The sequence below is a fragment of the Myxine glutinosa genome, chromosome 7 (assembly GCF_964187855.1).
Source record: "Myxine glutinosa chromosome 7, kmMyxGlut1.1, whole genome shotgun sequence".
Lineage (NCBI taxonomy): Eukaryota > Metazoa > Chordata > Myxini > Myxiniformes > Myxinidae > Myxine > Myxine glutinosa.
In genome coordinates this window covers 138,779,373-138,798,989 of record NC_136267.1, presented here as the reverse complement: position 1 = coordinate 138,798,989, position 19,617 = coordinate 138,779,373, and the positions used below count along the sequence as shown (strand labels likewise).

Below are 19,617 nucleotides of genomic sequence, written 5' to 3'. Positions count from 1 at the left end.
CCGTTCAACAACAAACAACAACAACATGCATTTTAAAGGCCATTTTCCCTACTCGAGCGGGGGTTAGCCTTGCGGTCCCCATGACAATCTTCTCCATTTTGCCCTATTTTCTGCATCTCTCCTTGTTAACCCCCTTGCCCGCATTTCTTCTTCCACCATCCTTAGCCAAGTCTTTCTCGGTCTTCCCCGTCCTCTACTTCCTTCAAACATTCATTTCCATCACTCTTCTCAACCAGTCACTTTCATCCTTCCTCAACACATGACCAAACCATCTCAACCTGTTCCTCTTCACAGCATCAATCACAGGCTCTATTCCCATCATCTTTCGCAATTCATCATTTGTCTTCCTCTCTCTCAACGATACTCCGCACATCCATCGAACCATTCGCATTTCCACCCTTTCCAACCTTTGTTGCTGCTCTATGGTGGTTCATTACCCATGTCTCGCTCCCATAAATCATAACACTTCTCACACATGCAGCATACACCTTTCCCTTCAGCTTCAACGACACTCCCCTCATCATCAGCACACCAGTCAGTTCCCGAAACTTCTTCCATGCACATCACTCCAGCAACCGTTGCCGAGTCTGATCCACCTTCTCCATTCAGCATGTCTCCGAGGTAGCAAAATGTTTTCACACCTTCCAGCTTCACGCCGTCTCCAAGATCCAACTCAACATTTCCTCCATCTGCAGCTCCGTCTGTGCACACCTCACATTTGAATGTAGCTGCCACACTGGTTAATGACCCTCTCAGACCACTACATTTTTGATGAACCCACTCAGCGCACATTGTACATTGAATGGAGTTCACTCCGACACCCTTCCTACACACAGCACAGGGCCACTTCCCAGTTCTTTCCACCTCACCACAAGCTTTACCACTTGCCATCACCTTCGTCTTTCCGATATTCACCTTCAGACCTTTTGTCTCCATACATTCCTTCCACTTGTTAATCTTTTCCTTCAGTCCATCCATACTTTCTGCAATCAACACCAGATCATCTGCATACAATGGTAAACCTCCTTTACGTTCTGAGCCAGCACCTCCATCACAGCTACAATTAGTAGTGGACTTAGTACCGACCCCTGATGCACTCCCACCTTCACCTCAAACTCACTACTGTTCCCGTCCTTCGTCCTTACAGCTGTGCGTGCTCTTTTGTACATTGCCATCACTCCTCTGATCAACCATTCCTCCACTCCTAACTTCCTCAATGCCCATGTCAATACTTTGCGTGGAACCCTATCGAATGCTTTCTCCAGATCAACAAACCCAAGAAACTGGTACCTAGCAGTCTGGTCTGGTACCTGGTACCTGGTACCCAGTCTGGTACCCATACAGTCTGGCACCCAGCTCTGCTCACCAAACTCTACTCCTATGGTATCCATGGAAATCTCCATGTATGGCTTGCGGACTTCCTCTCTGGTCATAGTCAACGTGTGGCCCTGAATGGATTTCTCTCATCTCCCCTTCCTGTTCAGGCTGGAGTTCCCCAAGGCAGTGTGCTGGGCCCTGTGCTTTTTCTGGTCTTTATCAATGATCTCTCCGACTCTCTGGAAAATCCTCTCTATCTCTTTGCTGATGACTCCACTCTCTGCCGCTCCATTCCTCTTCCCTCAGATCGGCAGTCTGCAGCCTCCTCACTCTCTGAAGACCTGTACAAAATCACAGACTGGTCAAACAAGTGGAACATGTCTTTCAATCCTGACAAATCTCACACTCTTACTATGTCTCTCCGAAAAGATCGACTGGACAACCCTCCCATCTACTTTCTCAACAATCCTCTCCAAGAAGTTCTGTCGCTCAAGCTTTTGGGTCTCACTATCTGCCATGATCTTTCTTGGGAAAACCACATTTCCAAGCTGGCCTGCAAAGCCAGTCGCCGACTGGGCATCCTCCGTCGTGCGAAGTCCTTCCTAGGCACACCTGAGCTCCTCACCACATACAAGGCTTTCATCCGCAGCTCAATGGAATACTGTTCTCCCCTATGGGCTGGTGCTCCTGCCTCACACCTAGCTCGGCTTCACGCTGTTGAAACCAAAGCTTTCAGAATCATTGGAATCTCCCGCGATGAAGCTATCTCTGAGGGCCTTTCACTCACTCACCGCAGGCAGGTAGGTGGTCTTTCTGTCTTCTACCGACTCCTCTCCGGCCTTGCTCCCCCAGCTCTCTCTGTGCTCTGTCCCCCAAATATTCCTACAGGTCGCACAAGATCTGCCAGCAAGCCTCTGATGGTTAAACTGCCAAAATCTCGGCTCTCTGCTCACCTTCACTCTTTCATTCCTCTTTTCTCCCGCCTCTGGAACAAACTCCCACACTTCCTTCAATCCCACTCCTCCCTCCAGGTCTTTAAAACAGCTGTTCACCACCATCTCTTATCTTCCCCCATCCAAAACCTTGATCTTTTCTACCCCCACTAATTCACCCCAGATCCACCTTGTTTGTAATTCCAACTTCTTTCCTGGTAGTCCTGGCAGTGTCCATATGTTTTATGCCTCTCCCACCCCCTTTCCCATGCCTCCCCCCCAAAGCCCTCTCCCTCCCACAGATCTCTCGATGTCTCCATGTCTCTCGGTTCCTGCTCTCAAATGTTGTTTGTGTCCTTCCCCCTCTCTCCCCATCTTGTCTACCGCTCCCGATGCTTTTTGTTTTATGTGTCGGTTTGTCGGTTATGTGTCGGTTTGTCGGTTTGTCTTTCTGTGTGATAAATGTTCGCTCCTTCACGAGCCTCGATCTTGTATACAAAAAAAAAAAAAAAAAAAAAAAAAACTTCTTCCTCTTCTCCATGTACTTCTCCTGCAACTGCCTCACAATGAAAAGCGCGTCTGTCGTTACTCTTCCTGGCATAAATCCAAACTGCATTTCGTCGATCTTCACTTTCTTCCTTATCCTCCTCTCCAACACCCTTTCCAATACCTTCATTCCATGCTCCAATAACTTTATCGCTCGGTACGAGCCACACTCCAGAGGGTCACCTTTCCCCTTGTATAGAGGGACGAGGGTACTCAGGTCCCAATCCACTGGAATGCGGCCTTCTTTCACCACGAGATTACAGATCTCTGTCATTCTCTTCACACCCCCAACTTCCTGCTGCCTTCAACATATCTCCCACAACTCCCGTCGGCCCTCCTGCTTTTCTACCCTTCATTGCTTTTATCGCTTCCTCAACTTCCTTCTCAGTTATCTTCTCTGCCGGTCCTAAAACTGGGTTACTCTCTTTGTTGCCATCCCATTCATTCTCTGTATTCAACAGCATTTCCATATATCTTTTCCATCTTCCTTTAATTCCATCTGGGTCGACAACGATTTGTCCCACTTCATCCTTCAAGCAACTCACCCCCATCACATCACACCTCTCTTTCGCTATCTGCTTTGCAATCCTGAATACTGCTTTCTAACCCTCTTCCGAATCCAAGCGTTCTCTGAACATTTTCCTTCATGCCTCCTGCGCCTTTGCTACCTCTTTCTTTGCAGCCTTCCTGGCTGCCTTATAACTTTCATGCTCTGCTGTTTCTGCTCCCGTACCCTTCGCCTTCTGCCACTCCATGAACTTCTTCCTCTTCTCGTCAATCCTCTTTCCAACTTCATCATCCCACCACCATGTTTCCGAGTGCCTCAGTGGTCCTTTTGTCCATCCACATACCTCACCAACGGCTCCCAACAGACTAGCTTTCATTGACATCCAACCACTTTCAAGCTCAACCACATCATCCTCGACCCTACTCAGCCTCTCTTTTAATGCCTCCCTTACTGTCACCTCTTTCAACCTCCACACCTTCATTCTCGGTTGGTACTTCACCCGCCGAGCTCTCCTCGCACCTTTCACCCTTATGTCGCAGACAACCAAGTGGTGCTGTGAAACAGCCTCCTCCCCCGGGATCACCTTTGTGTCCCGGAGGTGCCCCCTATCTCGCCTACGCACCATCAGGTAGTCAACGGTTGTCGTCGACCCACCTGACGTGTATGTAACAAGTTTATTATCCTCTTTCTGGAACTGAGTATTACAAATCAACAAATCAGCTCCATCAGCAAACTCCAAAATCCTTTCACCTTCTCCATTTCTCACACCATATCCGTAACCCACATTAACTCCGTCAAAACCATCCATACTCCTTCCCACATGTCCATTTAGGTCTCCTCCTACCACAACAACTTCCTCATCTTTGACGTTTTCCATCAGCTTCTCTATCGCACATCAGAGCTTGTCCTTCTCTTCATCGCTTCGACCAACCTGCGGAGCATATCCCGAGATGACGTTCACCAAGAGCTTTCCAATCATAATTTTCACCATCATCGACCTATCACTCACTCTAGTCACACTCACCATACTGTCTACAAACTCCTCAGAAAACAGGACACCAACACCATTCACGCCCTCCACGCACCCTTGCCACATAAACTTGTATTTCTGTCCCTGCCTACCCTTCGCCATTCTCACACCACTTCCCTTCCATCTCGTCTCTTGCACACAACATATGTCCACTCTTCTTCTGACCAATACTTCCACCACTTCTCCTGATCTCCCTGTCATTGTCCCTACATTCCATGTCCCAAACCTCAGAAACCGATCTCCACTGCGGGCTGTACCCTGCCCATATGTAGTTGTAATTGTCATGGTTCTCTTTTTGAGGCAATGTTTTTATGGCCGGATGCCCTTCCTGACGCCAACCCTCTTAGTCGTCTCTTACGACACGCAGGGATACGGTGTACCTATTCTAATCCAGGGTACACACTGGGAAACGTTTAAAACATGGAAATTCTGGGGGGGGGGGGGGGGGGGCGTCACCATCACTGCTGCGGTTTAAACATATTTAAATAATATTTAAACAAAACCATGAAAAACAATCTGGGAAAAGTCTCTAAGTGAGAATGTGGATTTGAGAAAGCAGGAGCAGAGGTGGAAGAAAAAACGAGATATAGGGGGCGGGGCACAAGTCGAGACGAGGAGGAGAGCGAACAAGCACGTGTCCGGGAGGAGAGAAAGAATTAATATAGAATTTTTTTTTTTTTGTTTATTTGTTTGTTCTGTTTTCAAAACGCTGGACAAAGGGTAAGATGTTCGTGAGAGGTAGGGGGGAGAAAAGAAAATCAAAGAAACAAGCAAATATTATGAAGGAAAGAACCCATATTCACAAAACACTGATGGGGGGGGGGGGGCGGGGGGAGGGAGCATGGAGAGACCAGGCCGCGCACGATGCGCGAACAAAAAAACGACTAATTACACACAAATTTGCAACAACTACAAAACCAAAACCAAATAGAAACACACAATAACACATACCCAACAAAATACCCAGCAGAAATTTGACAAAGACACGACCGGGAAAACACTCAAACTTTGATGCCGTGGAGAGATCGAAGCAAGCCTCGTCGCTCGAGGGACCGGAAGTCGGTCATCCATTTATATATATGCCGTTCATGCCGAACATATCGTCGAACCTGTCATATATCACAATCGCCATGTTCTATCTTTACGTTTTTCATTCAGCCATTCATGCTAACCGCCATTCATATTTTGTACGAGTACTGCTAAACGAAAGGTTTTTGAAAGTGCCAATAAGATCAGATGAGCCCACGATCAGATCAGATGATCAGACGGCATCAGCCCACGGGTCCTACAATCCTGCTCTGCCACTCTTTCGCACCCTCTCTCTATGCTTTTCACCCTCTCATTTGCTGAAGGTCATCTGCCATCAGCTTGGAAATCAATCAACATTACCACTTCACACAAAAAATGTGCAAAAACAGATCCTAGCATCTGCAGACCAATCAGCCTGCTCCCAATAATCAGCAAAGTCATGGAATCCATCATTGCTTCGGATATCAAATCCTTCCTCTTCTCAAATGGCTTGATCTCGGATCATCAATTTGGTTTCAGACCAGGTCATTCTACTCTGGACATGCTGCTTCTGCTGTCTCAACAATGGATGGAGGTCCTCAATGCCAAACAGAAAATCAGAACTGTCTCCCTTGACATATCACGTGCCTTCAATACGGTCTGGCACCCCGCTCTGCTCACCAAACTCTCCTCCTATGGTATCCATGGAAATCTCCACGCATGGCTTGTGGAATTCCTCTCTGGTCGTAGTCAACGTGTGGCCCTGAGTGGATTTCTCTCATCTCCCCTTCCTGTTCAGGCTGGAGTTCCCCAAGGCAGTGTTCTGGGCCTTGTGCTTTTTCTGTTCTTCATCAATTATCTCTCCAACTCTCTGGAAAATCCTCTCTGTCTCTTTGCTGATGACTCTACTCCTTGCCACTCCATTCATCATCCCTCAGATCGGCAGTCTGCTGCCTCCTCACTCTCTGCAGACCTGGACAAAATCACTGACTGGGCAAACAAGTGGAACATGTCTTTCAATCCTGACAAATCTCACACTCTCACTCTGTCTCTCCGAAAAGACCGTCTGGAAAACCCTCCCATCTACTTTCTCAACAACCCTTTCGAATAAGTTCCGTCACTAAAGCTTTTGGGTCTCACTATCTGCCATAATCTTTCCTGAGAAAAGCACGTTTCCAAGCTGGCCTGCAAAGCCATTCGACGTCTGGGCATCCTCTGTTGTGCAAAGTCCTTCTTCGGCACCACTGAGCTCCTCACCACAAACAAAGCTTTCATCCGCAGGTGGAGTAGATCTCCCCTCTGGGCCGGTGCTCCTGTCTGACACCTAGCTCTGCTTCACGCTGTAAAAACGAAAGCTTTTCGAATCATTGGACTCTCCCACAATGAAGCTGATTCTGAGGGCCTTTCACTCTCTCATTGCAGGCAGGTTGGTGGTCTTTCTATCCTCTCCGAACTCCTCTCTGGCCTAGCTCCCCCTGCTCTGTCTGTGCTTTGTCCCCCAAATATTCCTGCAGGACGCACAATATCTTTTGGCAACCCTCTTCTGGTGAAACTGCCAAAATCAAGACTTTCTGCTAACCTTCACTCTTTCCTTCCTCTTTTTTCCCCACCTCTGGAACAAACTCCCCCATTCCCTTCAATCGCACTCCTTCCTCCAGGTCTTCAAAACAGCTGTTCACCACCATCTCTTATCTTTCCCTATCCAAAACCTTGATCTTTTCTACCCCCGCTAATCCACCCCAAATCCACCTTTTTCAAATTCCATTTTCTTTCCTGAAAGCCCCTGTAGTGTTCATTTGTTTCATACTGTGTACCCCGTCCCAGCCCTCTCCCTTCCACAGTTCTCCCGATGTCCCTGTTCTCTGTTGTTGTACTTCCCTGTCTACACCTCCTCCCTCCTCTCCCTCGTGTCACCCGCTCCCTTAATTGTATTTTCTATGTGTTCGCTCTTGCATGAGCCTCGACTTAGTATACAAAAAAGTCACGTCTAACCATCCAGCATAACCCTGGCTAAAAGATCGATTCGGAAGCAATGACGCTCTGTTAGGAGTATGCTACTGTAATGATAAATACAAATTACATGCTGTAACATTTTCTCAGTACGTGCAAAGTTCGATTAGTATTTCTTACCACCACCTTTGCCAGAGGTTCTCTTCGACCCTCGTCTCTTCACAATTCCATCCACGTTTTGGTGAATGTGTACCAATCTTAAACCCCAAACCAAATGCACATTTTGTAGCTTGGATTGAGGAATTTGATTTGATTTTCCGTACTCTTTATAGAGCGTTTGTGCTGCTGAGGCAGTTTCTCGGCAAGGGATATACCGGGTGGTTTGCCATTGCCTTCCCAGCGTTGTTTGTCCGGCCTCTATCTTCTCAAATGCTGAGTGTGACGCAAGGAAGCAGCACGTACCATTTTAAAGTCTTTGGTACGACTCGGACAGGACTTGAACCACCGATCTCCCAGAGACGCAGACTCGCTCTAACCATTTCACCACCGAGTCTGTTAAGGATTGAGGAATGTGAAGGTGAAAATGTGTTTATTTTTCAATAAAGAGCACAACTTTCCAAAGCCACATAAATGCTTGCCATCATTTGACAAATGTAATTCCTTGAAGGCAGATAAAGGACTGAGACACTCTTTCATTTTCTGTGTATAAAATAATATTTGGGATTGAGTGCTAAGGTGGAGGTGGAGGATCACTTTGACATATTTGACAGAGCAAAGGCCGATGTGTAGAAGAACTGCCAAACAAAATAGTTCGAAGAGTTCTGTGGAAGGGGTTTGGTGATTAATCAGGTTGACACAGTCTGGTGATCAATAGAGCTGCAAGTTTGGATTATTATTGGCATCTCCTGCGCGATTAAGCTGAAGCATAAGGTCTGTTGCTCTCACATCACGGGCAGGTCGATAGCCTGTTGTTGTTGTTGTTGTTTTTTTTTTTTTACTTCCCCTCTGGTCCAGCTTCGTCCTGCTCTCTCAGACCCTCTGACCATCCCCAGTAGCTATAGGATGTTCAAAATCCAGGTTGAGCGCACACCTCCACTATTGTTCCTCTTTCCTCCCATGTGTGAAACTGCCTTTCCGTTGCTGTTCAATCAGGGCCTTGCTTTCAGGAAAACGCCTCTCCTTTCTCTCTCTAATCTCTCTCTTATTTTATTGTTCGGTCATTCCCATTCTTATTGTGTCCAGATTTCTCCCCATTGTTTTCTTTTTAACTTTTCACACCTCACTCGTGCATGAGTCTCAATCATGTACTGTATAGAAAAAACATGGGAGCTATAACCGTCGCACCTGTTTGCTGTGAGCAGTTTTTGTGCCTTGTCTTTCACCTGAGAAAATACCAACTGTCTGTGGAATCCATCATGCTGAGAGAATAGCTTGGCATGTGGTGTTTTGGGCCAAAGTGAAGAGGATCGTTCTAACATCAGAAAATCAGAGGGCTCCAGCATTTATGCCGAGAAATAAGGTGGGAATGGATAAGGTGGAAATAAGGAAATCCAGAATGGGTGGGAATCTCCACATTGGCTCGTAGGAAGCTAATGTTTTCTAAATGAACAAAATGATAAATTAGACACTTTCCCTTTTCAAGATTTAAACCATTGTGCGTTCATCCTCGGAGAGGGAAAATGTACAAAGATGGACAACAACAGGTAAAAGAGAGCCGGGGGTGAAGAGAGCAAGAGAACCAGAGCGATCTTCTTTCCAAAGGTTTTATACTCCCTTCAGTTCATGCACATGTGCAGCCTCAGCCTTCATTGACGTTTGGACCGCCTTTGTAGCGGGTTCTGTGATTGGCTGCATATTGCTTGTGGGAGGTGTCATCATCTGGTCTGTCCTCTGGGATGTCTGAAAGCCCGCTTGGAGTTTGCAAAAAAGCACCTAAAGGACTCTCACACTGTGAGAAACAAGATTCTGTGGTCTGATGAAACCACGATTGAACTGTTTGGCTTCCATCTGGCCACTTTGCCATAAAGCCCAAATCGGTGGAGTGTTGCAGTGATGGTTGTCTTTCTGGAAGTTTCTCCCATCTCCACACAGGATCTCTGGAGCTCAGCCAGAGTGACCATCGGGTTCTTGGTCACCTCTCTTACCAAGGCCCTTCTCCCCCGATTGCTCAGTTTGGTCGGGCAGCCAGCTCTAGGAAGAGTCCTGGTTGTTCCAAGCTTCTTCCATTTAAGAATTATGGAGGCCACTGTGCTCCAGGGAACCTTCAATGCAGCAGAATTTTTTTGTAGGCTTCCCCAAATCTGTGCCTCGACACAATCCTGTCTCTGAGCTCTGCAGGCAGTTCCTTCGACCTCATGGCTTGGTTTTTGCTCTGATATGCATTGTCAGCTGTGAGACCTTATATAGACAGGTGTGTGCCTTTCCAAATCATGTCCAATCAATTGAATTTACCACAGGTGGACTCCAATCAAGGTGTAGAGACATCTCAGATGATCAAGAGAAATGGGAGGCACCTGAGCTAAATTTCAAGTGTCATAGCAAAGGGTATGAATACTTATGTCAATGTGATATTTCAGTTTTTTCTTTTGAATAAATTTGCAAAACTTTCTAAAATGCTGTTTTCTCTTTGTCATTATGGGGTATTGAGTGTAGATTGATGAGGGAAAAAATGAATTTAAACGATTTCAGCAGAAGGCTGCAACATAACAAAAAAGTGAAAAAAGAGAAGGGGTCTGAATACTTTCTGAATGCACTGTATATGGTTATGTCGTTATGTCGTCATGTATGTCGTTATGTATGTCGTTATGTTTATATGCGGTGAAACGTCGTCCTCTTCTTCAAATATTTTTAACACCCTCTTAGTTAACCCTCTTAATTACGTTAAGACTGCTGAGACCCCTCAGACCTTTGAAGACTCTTTAAAGACCCAAAATACCCTGAAGACCCCAAATACCTCGAAGACCCAAAACACCCCAAAGACCCATAATACCCTTCAAGGCCCTGAGGCTCAAAAAGACCCTCAATACTCAAAAGACCCTGAAGACCCAAAACACCCCAAAGACCCAAAATACCCTTAAAGGCCCAGAAGATCCAAAAGACCCCAAAGCCCTCGAAGACCCAAAAGCCCCCGAAGACCCAAAAGCCCCCGAAGACCCAAAAAGACCCCAAATACCCCCAAGAGACCTAAACGACCCTGTAGACCCACAATACCCCGAAGACCCAAAACACCCTGAAGACCCCAAAGACCCTTAAAGACCATTTAGACCCAAAATACCCTTAAATACCCCGAAGAACCAAAATACCCCCAAAGACTCTTAAAGACCCAGAGGAAACAAAAGACCCTTAAGACACAAAAGCCCCTGAAGACACTGAAGACCCAAAACACCCCAAAGACCCAAAATACCCTTAAAGGCCCAGAGGATCCAAAAGACCCTGAAGACCCAAATGGCCGTGAAGACACAAAAGACACCGAAATGGTCAAAGATGCCTATCCCAAAGATGCCTATCCTACCACGATGGTGGTCTTTGTCTTCTACCGACTCCTCTCCGGCCTTGCTCCCCCAGCTCTCTCTGTGCTCTGTCCCCCCAATATTCCTTCAGGTCGCACAAGATCTGCCTGCAACCCTCTTATGGTTAAACTGCCAAAGTCTAGGCTCTCTGCTCACCTTCACTCTTTCATTCCCCTTTTCTCCCGCCTCTGGAACAAACTCCCTCACTCTCTTCAATCCCAGTCCTCCCTTCATTTCTTTAAAACAGCTGTTCCCCATCTATCTTCCCCCATCCAAAACCTTGATCTTTTCTACCCCTGCTAATTCACCTCAGAGTCCTTGCAGTGTTCATATGTTTTATACCTCTCCCACCTCCCCCCAAGTCCTCCCGATGTCCCTGCTCTCAAATGTTGTGTTTGTGTCCTTCCCGCTCTCTCCCCATCCTGTCTACCGCTCCCCTTGTTTTTTGTGTTTTTTGTCGGTTTGACTTTTTGTGTGATTAATGTTAGCTCTTTCACGAGCCTCGATCTTGTATACAACAAAAAAAAAAAATCCCTCTGAAACGACGTGTGGTGAGGCGCCCGGAGCATGCCAAGTCACGCTAGTATAATCAATTAGTCCTTGTCACATTCCCAACCTGTCCAACAAATTTTGTCCATGTCCATCAGTAACTTTTTGAGACATCCTGCTCACACAGACAAACTGACAGGAGTGAAAATGTAACCCAAGTCCACCTTAGGTGGTGGAGGTAACAATTACTATTCCATGCTCTTTGCTGCTGTTTTTGTTGTTGTTGTTGTTGCTGCTGTTGTTGTTGTATAGCCCCGGATGGTTCTCTTGAACAAGCCTGTGGCACGGAGACAGCCGATTGATCTCCCAGGAGCGAACCAGAGATCCCCCACTTAAGTGTTGAGTGGTCTCCACATTTCCCCGATATGAGCCCACGATATATTTTATCTTTGCGGATATCTCAAAGACAATGTGTACAACGATAACCCTAAAAGGATCTTCAAGCTGAAACAAGCAATCCCAGATAAAGTTAGGTCGATCCCACTTGCCGAATATCAGTGCGTAATCAATAACTTCAACTGTCGTGATCAAATCTGTATTCGGTGCACAGGTGGACATTTGGAGCATGTGATCAACCGAGTGCCAAACGAAAGTTTTACAAGCCACAGTTCTGATACTTGGCACACTTGTGTCACATAAGATGAAGCACATATTCCTGAGGTTTTATGTAATTCAGAATAAACATTAATGTGTTGTGTATTTTCTTATGGTTTTTTTTTTTTCACACACTCTGTAAGAAAAAAAAAAAAAACATTCACATATTTCATCTTGAATGCACTGCCATTACTTTTGACCTTGGCAGACATTTGTGTTATTAACTCCTGAGTTTGGGTGTTGAGCAGATGTGCCATTATCATAAAGCATCTGTTATGTCTGCACTGCTCTGCAGGTACCCTTTTGAGCCACCGAAACTAAGGTTCCTCACTCCGATATATCACCCGAACATCGACACCGCCGGGAGGATTTGTTTGGACATTCTGAAGATGCCCCCGAAGGTATGTGCATCCGAATTGTAGTTTTTACGAATGAACCCAAAATTGTTTGTTGTGTCTCCGGGTTAGATGTAGCCTCTTCTGTACCTGTTGTGCAATTAGTTGGCAATCAAAGGGGTTGTTAAATGGTTTATTCTAGCTTCGGAAGTGTTCTTAGACGAAAGCGAGAGCCGGCACTGCTGGCCTTGAAACATTGAAAAGGTTAACTGGAGACCAGCCTGGCTCAGCTTACTAGATCCCATGATATTTTAAATGACCAGCTCCAGATGGTCTCTGTTCCTTGCAATACATTTGTCATGGGGTTCCCTTCCCCCCTTACCCAATCTCAATTTCCCATCCCTATCCTCCTTCACCTTCCTAACATGAAGACAAAAGATTGAATCATATAAGATGCATTTTGACCACTTTGATTTGTCAAAACCTCATGATAGCATTGTGTTGTACTTTTATTTGCCCTCCCACCACCCCCATCTCCTACCCCACCCCTCCTCTCCACTCCATTAACAATAAACCTTGCTCATATTGTACTAAATAGCATTATATAAAATTTTAAGTGAAATTGTAAAGAGGGTGGCGGGGCGGGGGGGGGGGGAGGGGGGGGGCCAAAACCTATACAACAATATATGTAGTGCAGAAACAGTCTGACTTTTGACCTTGGCAGGCATTTGTATTATTACCTCCGCGACCGAAGGTGGTTGGAGGTTGTTTTCACCCCTGCCCATCTGTCTGTTTGTTACTTTCGAAAATCGAAAAAATTTCAAGTAACTGTATGTTTGGTTGGTTACGTGTGTTATTCTGTCTGTTTCTGTCTGTCTGTATGTCAATCACCTGCAGGTCACAATTATAAACTGTTCTTCATGAAACTTCATGAAATGAAACTTCCTTCTGTTGTTGTGCTTCCCCCTCTCTCTTCCCCCCTTGTCTCCTGCTCACTTTATTTGTTCTGCGTGCCAGCTATTATACGAGCCTCCACAACATATGCAAAAAACCCCAGCTTCTGCTTCGACCATTCTTCTAAGTCGCCACACAAGTAACATACAGTCGCGTGAAAAAGTAAATACACCCCATGTAAAGTTTTGACTTTTTCAACATATTTCAACATACAGCTATTTGATCTTCATTTCAACAATATTGAGAGATAAAGGTGATATAATACAACAAATATCATGAAACATTTACATTTTGTAGACCATTGTATAATTTAAATAAACATAAATGCAAATTTCGCATGTGGAAAAAGTAAGTACACCCTTGGCTCTAATAGGTGGTATTGCCCCCTTTGGCAGAAACAACCTCAAGTAGGCGTTTCTTATAACTGTCTACCAGTCTCTGACATCGACTGGGAGAAATTTTTGCCCACTCCTCCATGCAGAATTCTTTCAGCTGTGCGATGTTTGAGGGGTTTCTTGCATGCACAGCTCGTTTCAAATCCACCCACAACATCTCGATGGGATTTAGATCCGGGCTTCGACTTGGCCATTCCAGAACCCTCCATTTCTTTATTTTCAGCCATTCCTTGGTGGATTTACTGGTATGTTTAGGGTCATTGTCATGTTGCAAGGTCCACCTTCGGTTGAGCTTCAAATTTCCGACAGATGGCCTCACATTATCCTCAAGCACCCTCTGGTACAATGAAGAATTCAAAGTGGAATCTATGATGGTGAGCTGCCCAGGCCTTGATGCAGCAAAACTGCCCCAAACCGTAATATTTCCACCACCATGCTTTACAGTTGGTATCAGGTTCTTGTGGTCAAATGCTGTCTTTGGTTTTTGCCAAACATGTCTTCTGGTACTGTGGCCAAATAGCTCTACCTTTGACTCATCTGTCCAGAGCACATTGTTCCAGAAATGCTGGTCTTTGCCGAGGTGTTCATTGGCAAACTTTAGTCTTGCCCTGATGTTCTTTCTGGACAGCAAAGGTTTCCTCCTGCCACACCTTCCATGTAGATCAAATTTGTGCAGCCTCTTTCTGATGGTAGACTCGTGCACTTTGACATCAACAGTGGCAAGAGCTACCTGTAGATCCCGTGATGACATTCTGGGGTTCTTCGAGACTTCTTTCAGCATCTTGCGGTCTGCTCTCTGGCTGAACTTGCTGGGGCGGCCTGGCCTGAACAAGTTGGCAGTTGTTTGGAATCTTCTCCACTTGTAGATGATCTTCCGGACAGTCGAATGATTGATTTCAAATTGTTTGAGATATTTTTTAATCCCTTCCCAGACTCGTAGGCATCTATAACCTTCTTTCTGATGGCCTCAGAGAGCTCTTTTGATCTCGGCATTGTGACGCCGCACACTTCAACAACAAAGAGCAAACCAAACTAAATGTCAGGCTTAAATAAGACAGGTTCCTCCAAGATCCTCTCTGACGATGTTCTAATCATTTGCACCTGAGCTGGTGCACCTGATTCTAATTTTAGGTATTTGAAGTAGTGATAAATGTAGGGGTGTACTTACTTTTTCCACATGCGAAATTTGCATTTATCTTTATTTAAATTATACAATGGACTACAAAATGTAAATGTTTCATGATATTTGTTATATTATATCACCTTTATCTATCAATATTGTTGAAATGAAGATCAAGTAGCTGTATGTTGAAATATGTTGAAAAAGTCAAAACTTTACATGGGGTCTACTTACTTTTTCACGTGACTGTATATTCTGCAGTGTTGTCAGATGGAGTCTCTAAACTCTCAAAATCCACTGTGCTGTCAAGTAACCTAGACCTCTGTCTGTTTTTAACACAGATGTAACAGGCAGGGATGGTTGTGTCTGGAAAGTCAGATGGCTTCTTCCTCCTAGCAGATGTTGGGGGTAGATAGAGTGACAGCTCATCTTGCTTGGCTGGAAGAATCTTCTGGATTTTCAATGACTAGGGCATGCCCGTACTATATATATATCTAAAATTATATCCCCCCCCCTATTTACATGAAATGGTTTGGTCCAAAGCGAACGGCTTGCGAGTGGTGACAATCCCCCCCCCTCTATTTACATGCAATGGTTCGGTCCAAAGCGAACGGCTTCCGGAGTTTGGTAAAGAAATCGCCATCGCGTACACAAACGCGCAGGAAAGCGAATGAATCGCAAATTCGTTTTTATTAGTTGTAAAACATAATGCCCAATTATTCAATTAGCGCCAACGTATTTTGGCTGTTTGCAATTTAATCGCAAGGCAAAGTAGAAAGAGAAGAGGGAAAAAAAGAAAAGCCTTGCCTTGCTGCAAACAGCTGCTGCAAACAACAACAACAGGGAAGGCTGCACTGTCCGGAAGTTGGCATATCGCAGTTACGATTATTTTAGTGTTAATGGCCAATTATTCAATTAGCGCCAACGTATTTTGGCTGTTTGCAATTTAATCGCAAGGAAAAGTAGAAAGAGAAGAGGGAAAAAAAGAAAAGCCTTGCATTAACGCATTAACGCTTGCATTGCATTAACGGTTCGGCACACGTGATAGCTCGCTGCTCTCTGATTGGTTGAAGCGTTTTTTGGACATAGCTCGGTAGGTACTTGTCCGATTAATTTCAAACCTTGAAAAGGCACATCCTCGGGTCCCCAGCAATATACCTGGCAAGTTTCAAGTATATCGGACCCGTGGTTGTCGAGAAACAGCGGTCACAGACAAACACACAGACACACAGACACACAGACACACAGACACACAGACACACAGACACACAGACACACAGACACACAGAGATTACTGGAATTATAGATAGATGATTGCAGTTGTGGCATTGAAACTGCCACCTTATAATGCAGTCAGTTGACGGTGCAAGCGGTCATAGCTGATCCCCTGCCCGAGCCTGTTGTTTCATCTGATCAAGCTCTTTCTGCATGTCTGGTTGAACACATGATAGGCAGTAGCTATACCCAGTGGCGAAGATACACCAGAGACCTGCTGCATCAGTTGTTGTGACAGGTTGAGGGTAGTCTCTGTTGTTGGCTGGTCGACCATCACTCTTCCAGATTCCTGTAGCTTCGGTGCTTTGTTCCAGAGCAGCGTGGCTGTGAAATTGAAAATTGAGCTAGGAACTATCTGCTTAGCAGCAACGAAAGAAATGTCAGTGGACGGTGCGTCTTGTCTTTTGCATAGCTTGGAATCTGCTCTGAGTATCTTAGCAGCACGTTTTAGTGTACGATGCTTCTCATCCTCATGCGTCTATTTCCAGAACCTTCAGCTTCTCCAGGATGTCACTGTGGTTCAGTTGACGCAAACCTGAAGCCCGATCCGCTGCTGATTATGAAAATACAATTCCCAAAGTGTTGTTGCAGCTTCCATTTTAGGGAGCTTGATCGGTATTCATCTGCAGTCTTGATACCCAACTCATGAAGAATGGCTCTGTACTGATTTCATAGTGACTTTATCAGGAAGCTACACATCTCTTGAAAGTGAGGGGTCTCTTACTGCTTTACTAGACGAGTGAACATGATGTCATACATATTTTGTTGTGCAAACATTCCAGTTGGGAGGCGCTGTGCTTTCAATGTGGCCATGCATGGTTTATGGTAGCATATGTCATTAGCTACCACATCCATGTCCTTGACCAATGAGTCTCAGCAGAACTTCGTCTCTGTTCAGCTTCTTGGCCTTTTCAGTGATGGCCTCTTGGCTGGTTTCTTTTAACACTTTGGATGTTGCCTCTCAGCCACCGTTTCCCACATATTTCACATGTATTCTTTGCAACAAATGTTGATGTGGTTCGTTGGGTGAGCATGGTGGATTGCTGAGAAGACATTGAAGGTCAGGTCAGTCTTTTGGGACTGCCACTGGTAACATGTAACCCAGTGCTACCTGTCGCATGGTCGGTTTGTCAGCGACTAAATCGACACCCTCTCTGTTCTTTGCTAGTGAGGAGGGTGACTGTGACACCCTGCCGGGACCAAAAACAACACCTCACAAAGGGCAGATGAGCTCCTTCAAGGAGGCAATGGCCATGCAGTAAGGAGTTGGTGTCTCCTAAAAAAAAACCCATCCGGTTTGGACTGGATCAAGTCATACCAAAGACTTTTAAAATAGTACGTGCTGCTTCCTTGCTTGAAAAGTATAGAGCACGGACAATCTTCATCTGTTGGCATGCATGGGGAGGAGGAATTTCCTCTTGAGGAAATACCCCGCTGAGTATGGTGGGAAAAGCTGCGCCATTGTTATAACGTCACTGGTACCCAGAGTATCCCGGAAAGTGATGGGAGTGATGGCACTTCCCCCAAGGTGTGTGTGTGTGTGTGTGTGTGTGTGTGTGTGTGTGTGTGTGTGTGTGTGTGTGTGTGTGTGTGTGTGTGTGTGTGTGTGTGTGTGTGTGTGTGTGTGTGTGTGTGTGTGTGTGTGTGTGTGTGTGTGTGTGTGTGTGTGTGTGTGTGCGCGTGTGTGCGCGCTCTCTATTATGAGCCTTGGTGCAAGTATAAAAAACAAAACAAGAGGTACTGCTCCCATATGTCACTGGGTACTCTTTCCCATATGTTTCTTCTTCAGAAGTTGGTAGCTTTTTTCATTGATATACCAATTCTGACATTTCTCATGCCAGTCAACCATGTGTCTGCAGTTACATCAGGATGCATTCTTGTGAAGATCTCATCTTGTCATGCTGTCATGGCCACAATAAGCCTGTCTTTGGTTGTGGCCTGGATATTCACTCACTACCTCACACCATCAGAGACTCCTCCTCACTCACCACATTCAAAACATCACTAAAGACCCACCTGTTCAACACTGCATTCAACATTCAACCCACAGCATTTAACCCCTGACTATCTCTTCTCCTTCTCCCTCCTTTTGCTTTAAATATTTCCCTATTGATTCTTGTCTTTTTGCAATTGTTGTTTTCATGTATTGTTATGCATTATGTTTGCCACTCTGTCAAAGCGCCTTTGGGCTTCTGGAAAAGCGCTATACAAAATAAATAAATGAATTATTATTATTATTATTATTGTTGAGACCTTTCACATCTTGTCCTCTGCATTTGTTGCACGTGATGTATTCAGTTGGTGTTTCCTCATATCTCCTCTTCGGAGGTGGTTCTTACTTCAAAGACAAACTGCACTGCAACCCTCATTTAACTGGCTGATTTGCCATCCTGCCTCCAGCACCTGCAAAACAAATCACGTATTAGTAACCCAACATCGTACAACAACTAAAACAACATAGCCACATAAAATTACACACAGAGGTATATATAAAACTGCAGCTAATGAATAAGCAAATTTGCCTCTGTTATAATTATTTTGCTATAAAGTCAAAAGGTCGCTCTGGGCTTTCAGTTCATACATTCATGAGAGTTATCACAAAGCGCCCTTTTTGCAGATCTGGTCATGTTGGTTTTGAGCTGTCCACAGATTTCCTGCAGTTTGTTGCCAAGGTTGTGGGCCTATAATGTGATCCTAGATGTATATAGGTAACATTTATGGGTCACAACCTTTTAAAACATCCGTTGTCTGTTTTTCCCCTAATAAAAGTTGGGGTTTTCCCCCTGGGTATGATGCTAAAGAGACATCACACATGCAGAAAACGAAAGTCTGGTGAAATCAACCATCCTGAGTATTGTTGTGGGAAGAGGAAGAAGAGCATGACCTTGTATGCGTCTGATGGATGGGGTATAAGGTGCAACCAGGCTGTCTCTGCCAGAGCTTAGGGAAGCAGTGCAGGATAGGGATGTTTGGAGTAATCGGATCATGAATCTCACCACAAGTCAGACACGACTTGATGGAACTAGATAGGTATAAAGACGTAGTGTAAAGGAAGAGAGATGAGGCAGGAAAAAGAGAAGAGGAAACTCGGAAACTGCAATCATTATAACATGGCACATGCATTAATGAGTTTTTGGAACACGAAGGTCGGTAATTGATGCGAATATGCGTAGATTCAATCACAGCTTCCCAGCTGTTCTGCTTCTCTGGTGGGGGAAAGATGGGCTTTGGGAGGTAGCTCATGAAATCTGGCCTGTTTGTAGACATCCTTGCAGATGGTTGCTGGCTTTGGACCCAGACCTGTGGCTGGGGAGGCACCCACCAAAATGGTTAATGCTGCAGAATCATAATCACAGCAATGTCTCAAAGCAAAGGGAAAACTATCTGTGCACATCGCTGATGTGTGTGTGTGTGTGTGTGTGTGTGTGTGTGTGTGTGTGTGTGTGTGTGTGTGTGTGTGTGTGTGTGTGTGTGTGTGTGTGTGTGTGTGTGTGTGTGTGTGTGTGTGTGTGTGTGTGTGTGTGTGTGTGTGTGTGTGTGTGTGTGTGCGTGCGTGCGCGTGCGCGCGTCCATGTCCGTGGTTGAAAAACAGGTT

At 45.4% G+C, this 19,617-nt stretch overlaps 1 protein-coding gene across 8 annotated transcripts in view; it reads left to right on the top strand.

The window, feature by feature from the left end:
• Positions 1-19,617, top strand: part of UBE2T (ubiquitin conjugating enzyme E2 T) — an 86,007-nt gene that overhangs the window by 47,625 nt on the left and 18,765 nt on the right. For all 8 annotated transcript variants that reach the window (XM_078782353.1, XM_078782358.1, XM_078782357.1 and 5 more), the window contains exon 4: positions 12,239-12,344. In XM_078782353.1, coding sequence (XP_078638479.1) covers positions 12,239-12,344 — 106 coding nt within the window. The remainder of the gene's footprint in view (positions 1-12,238; positions 12,345-19,617) is intronic.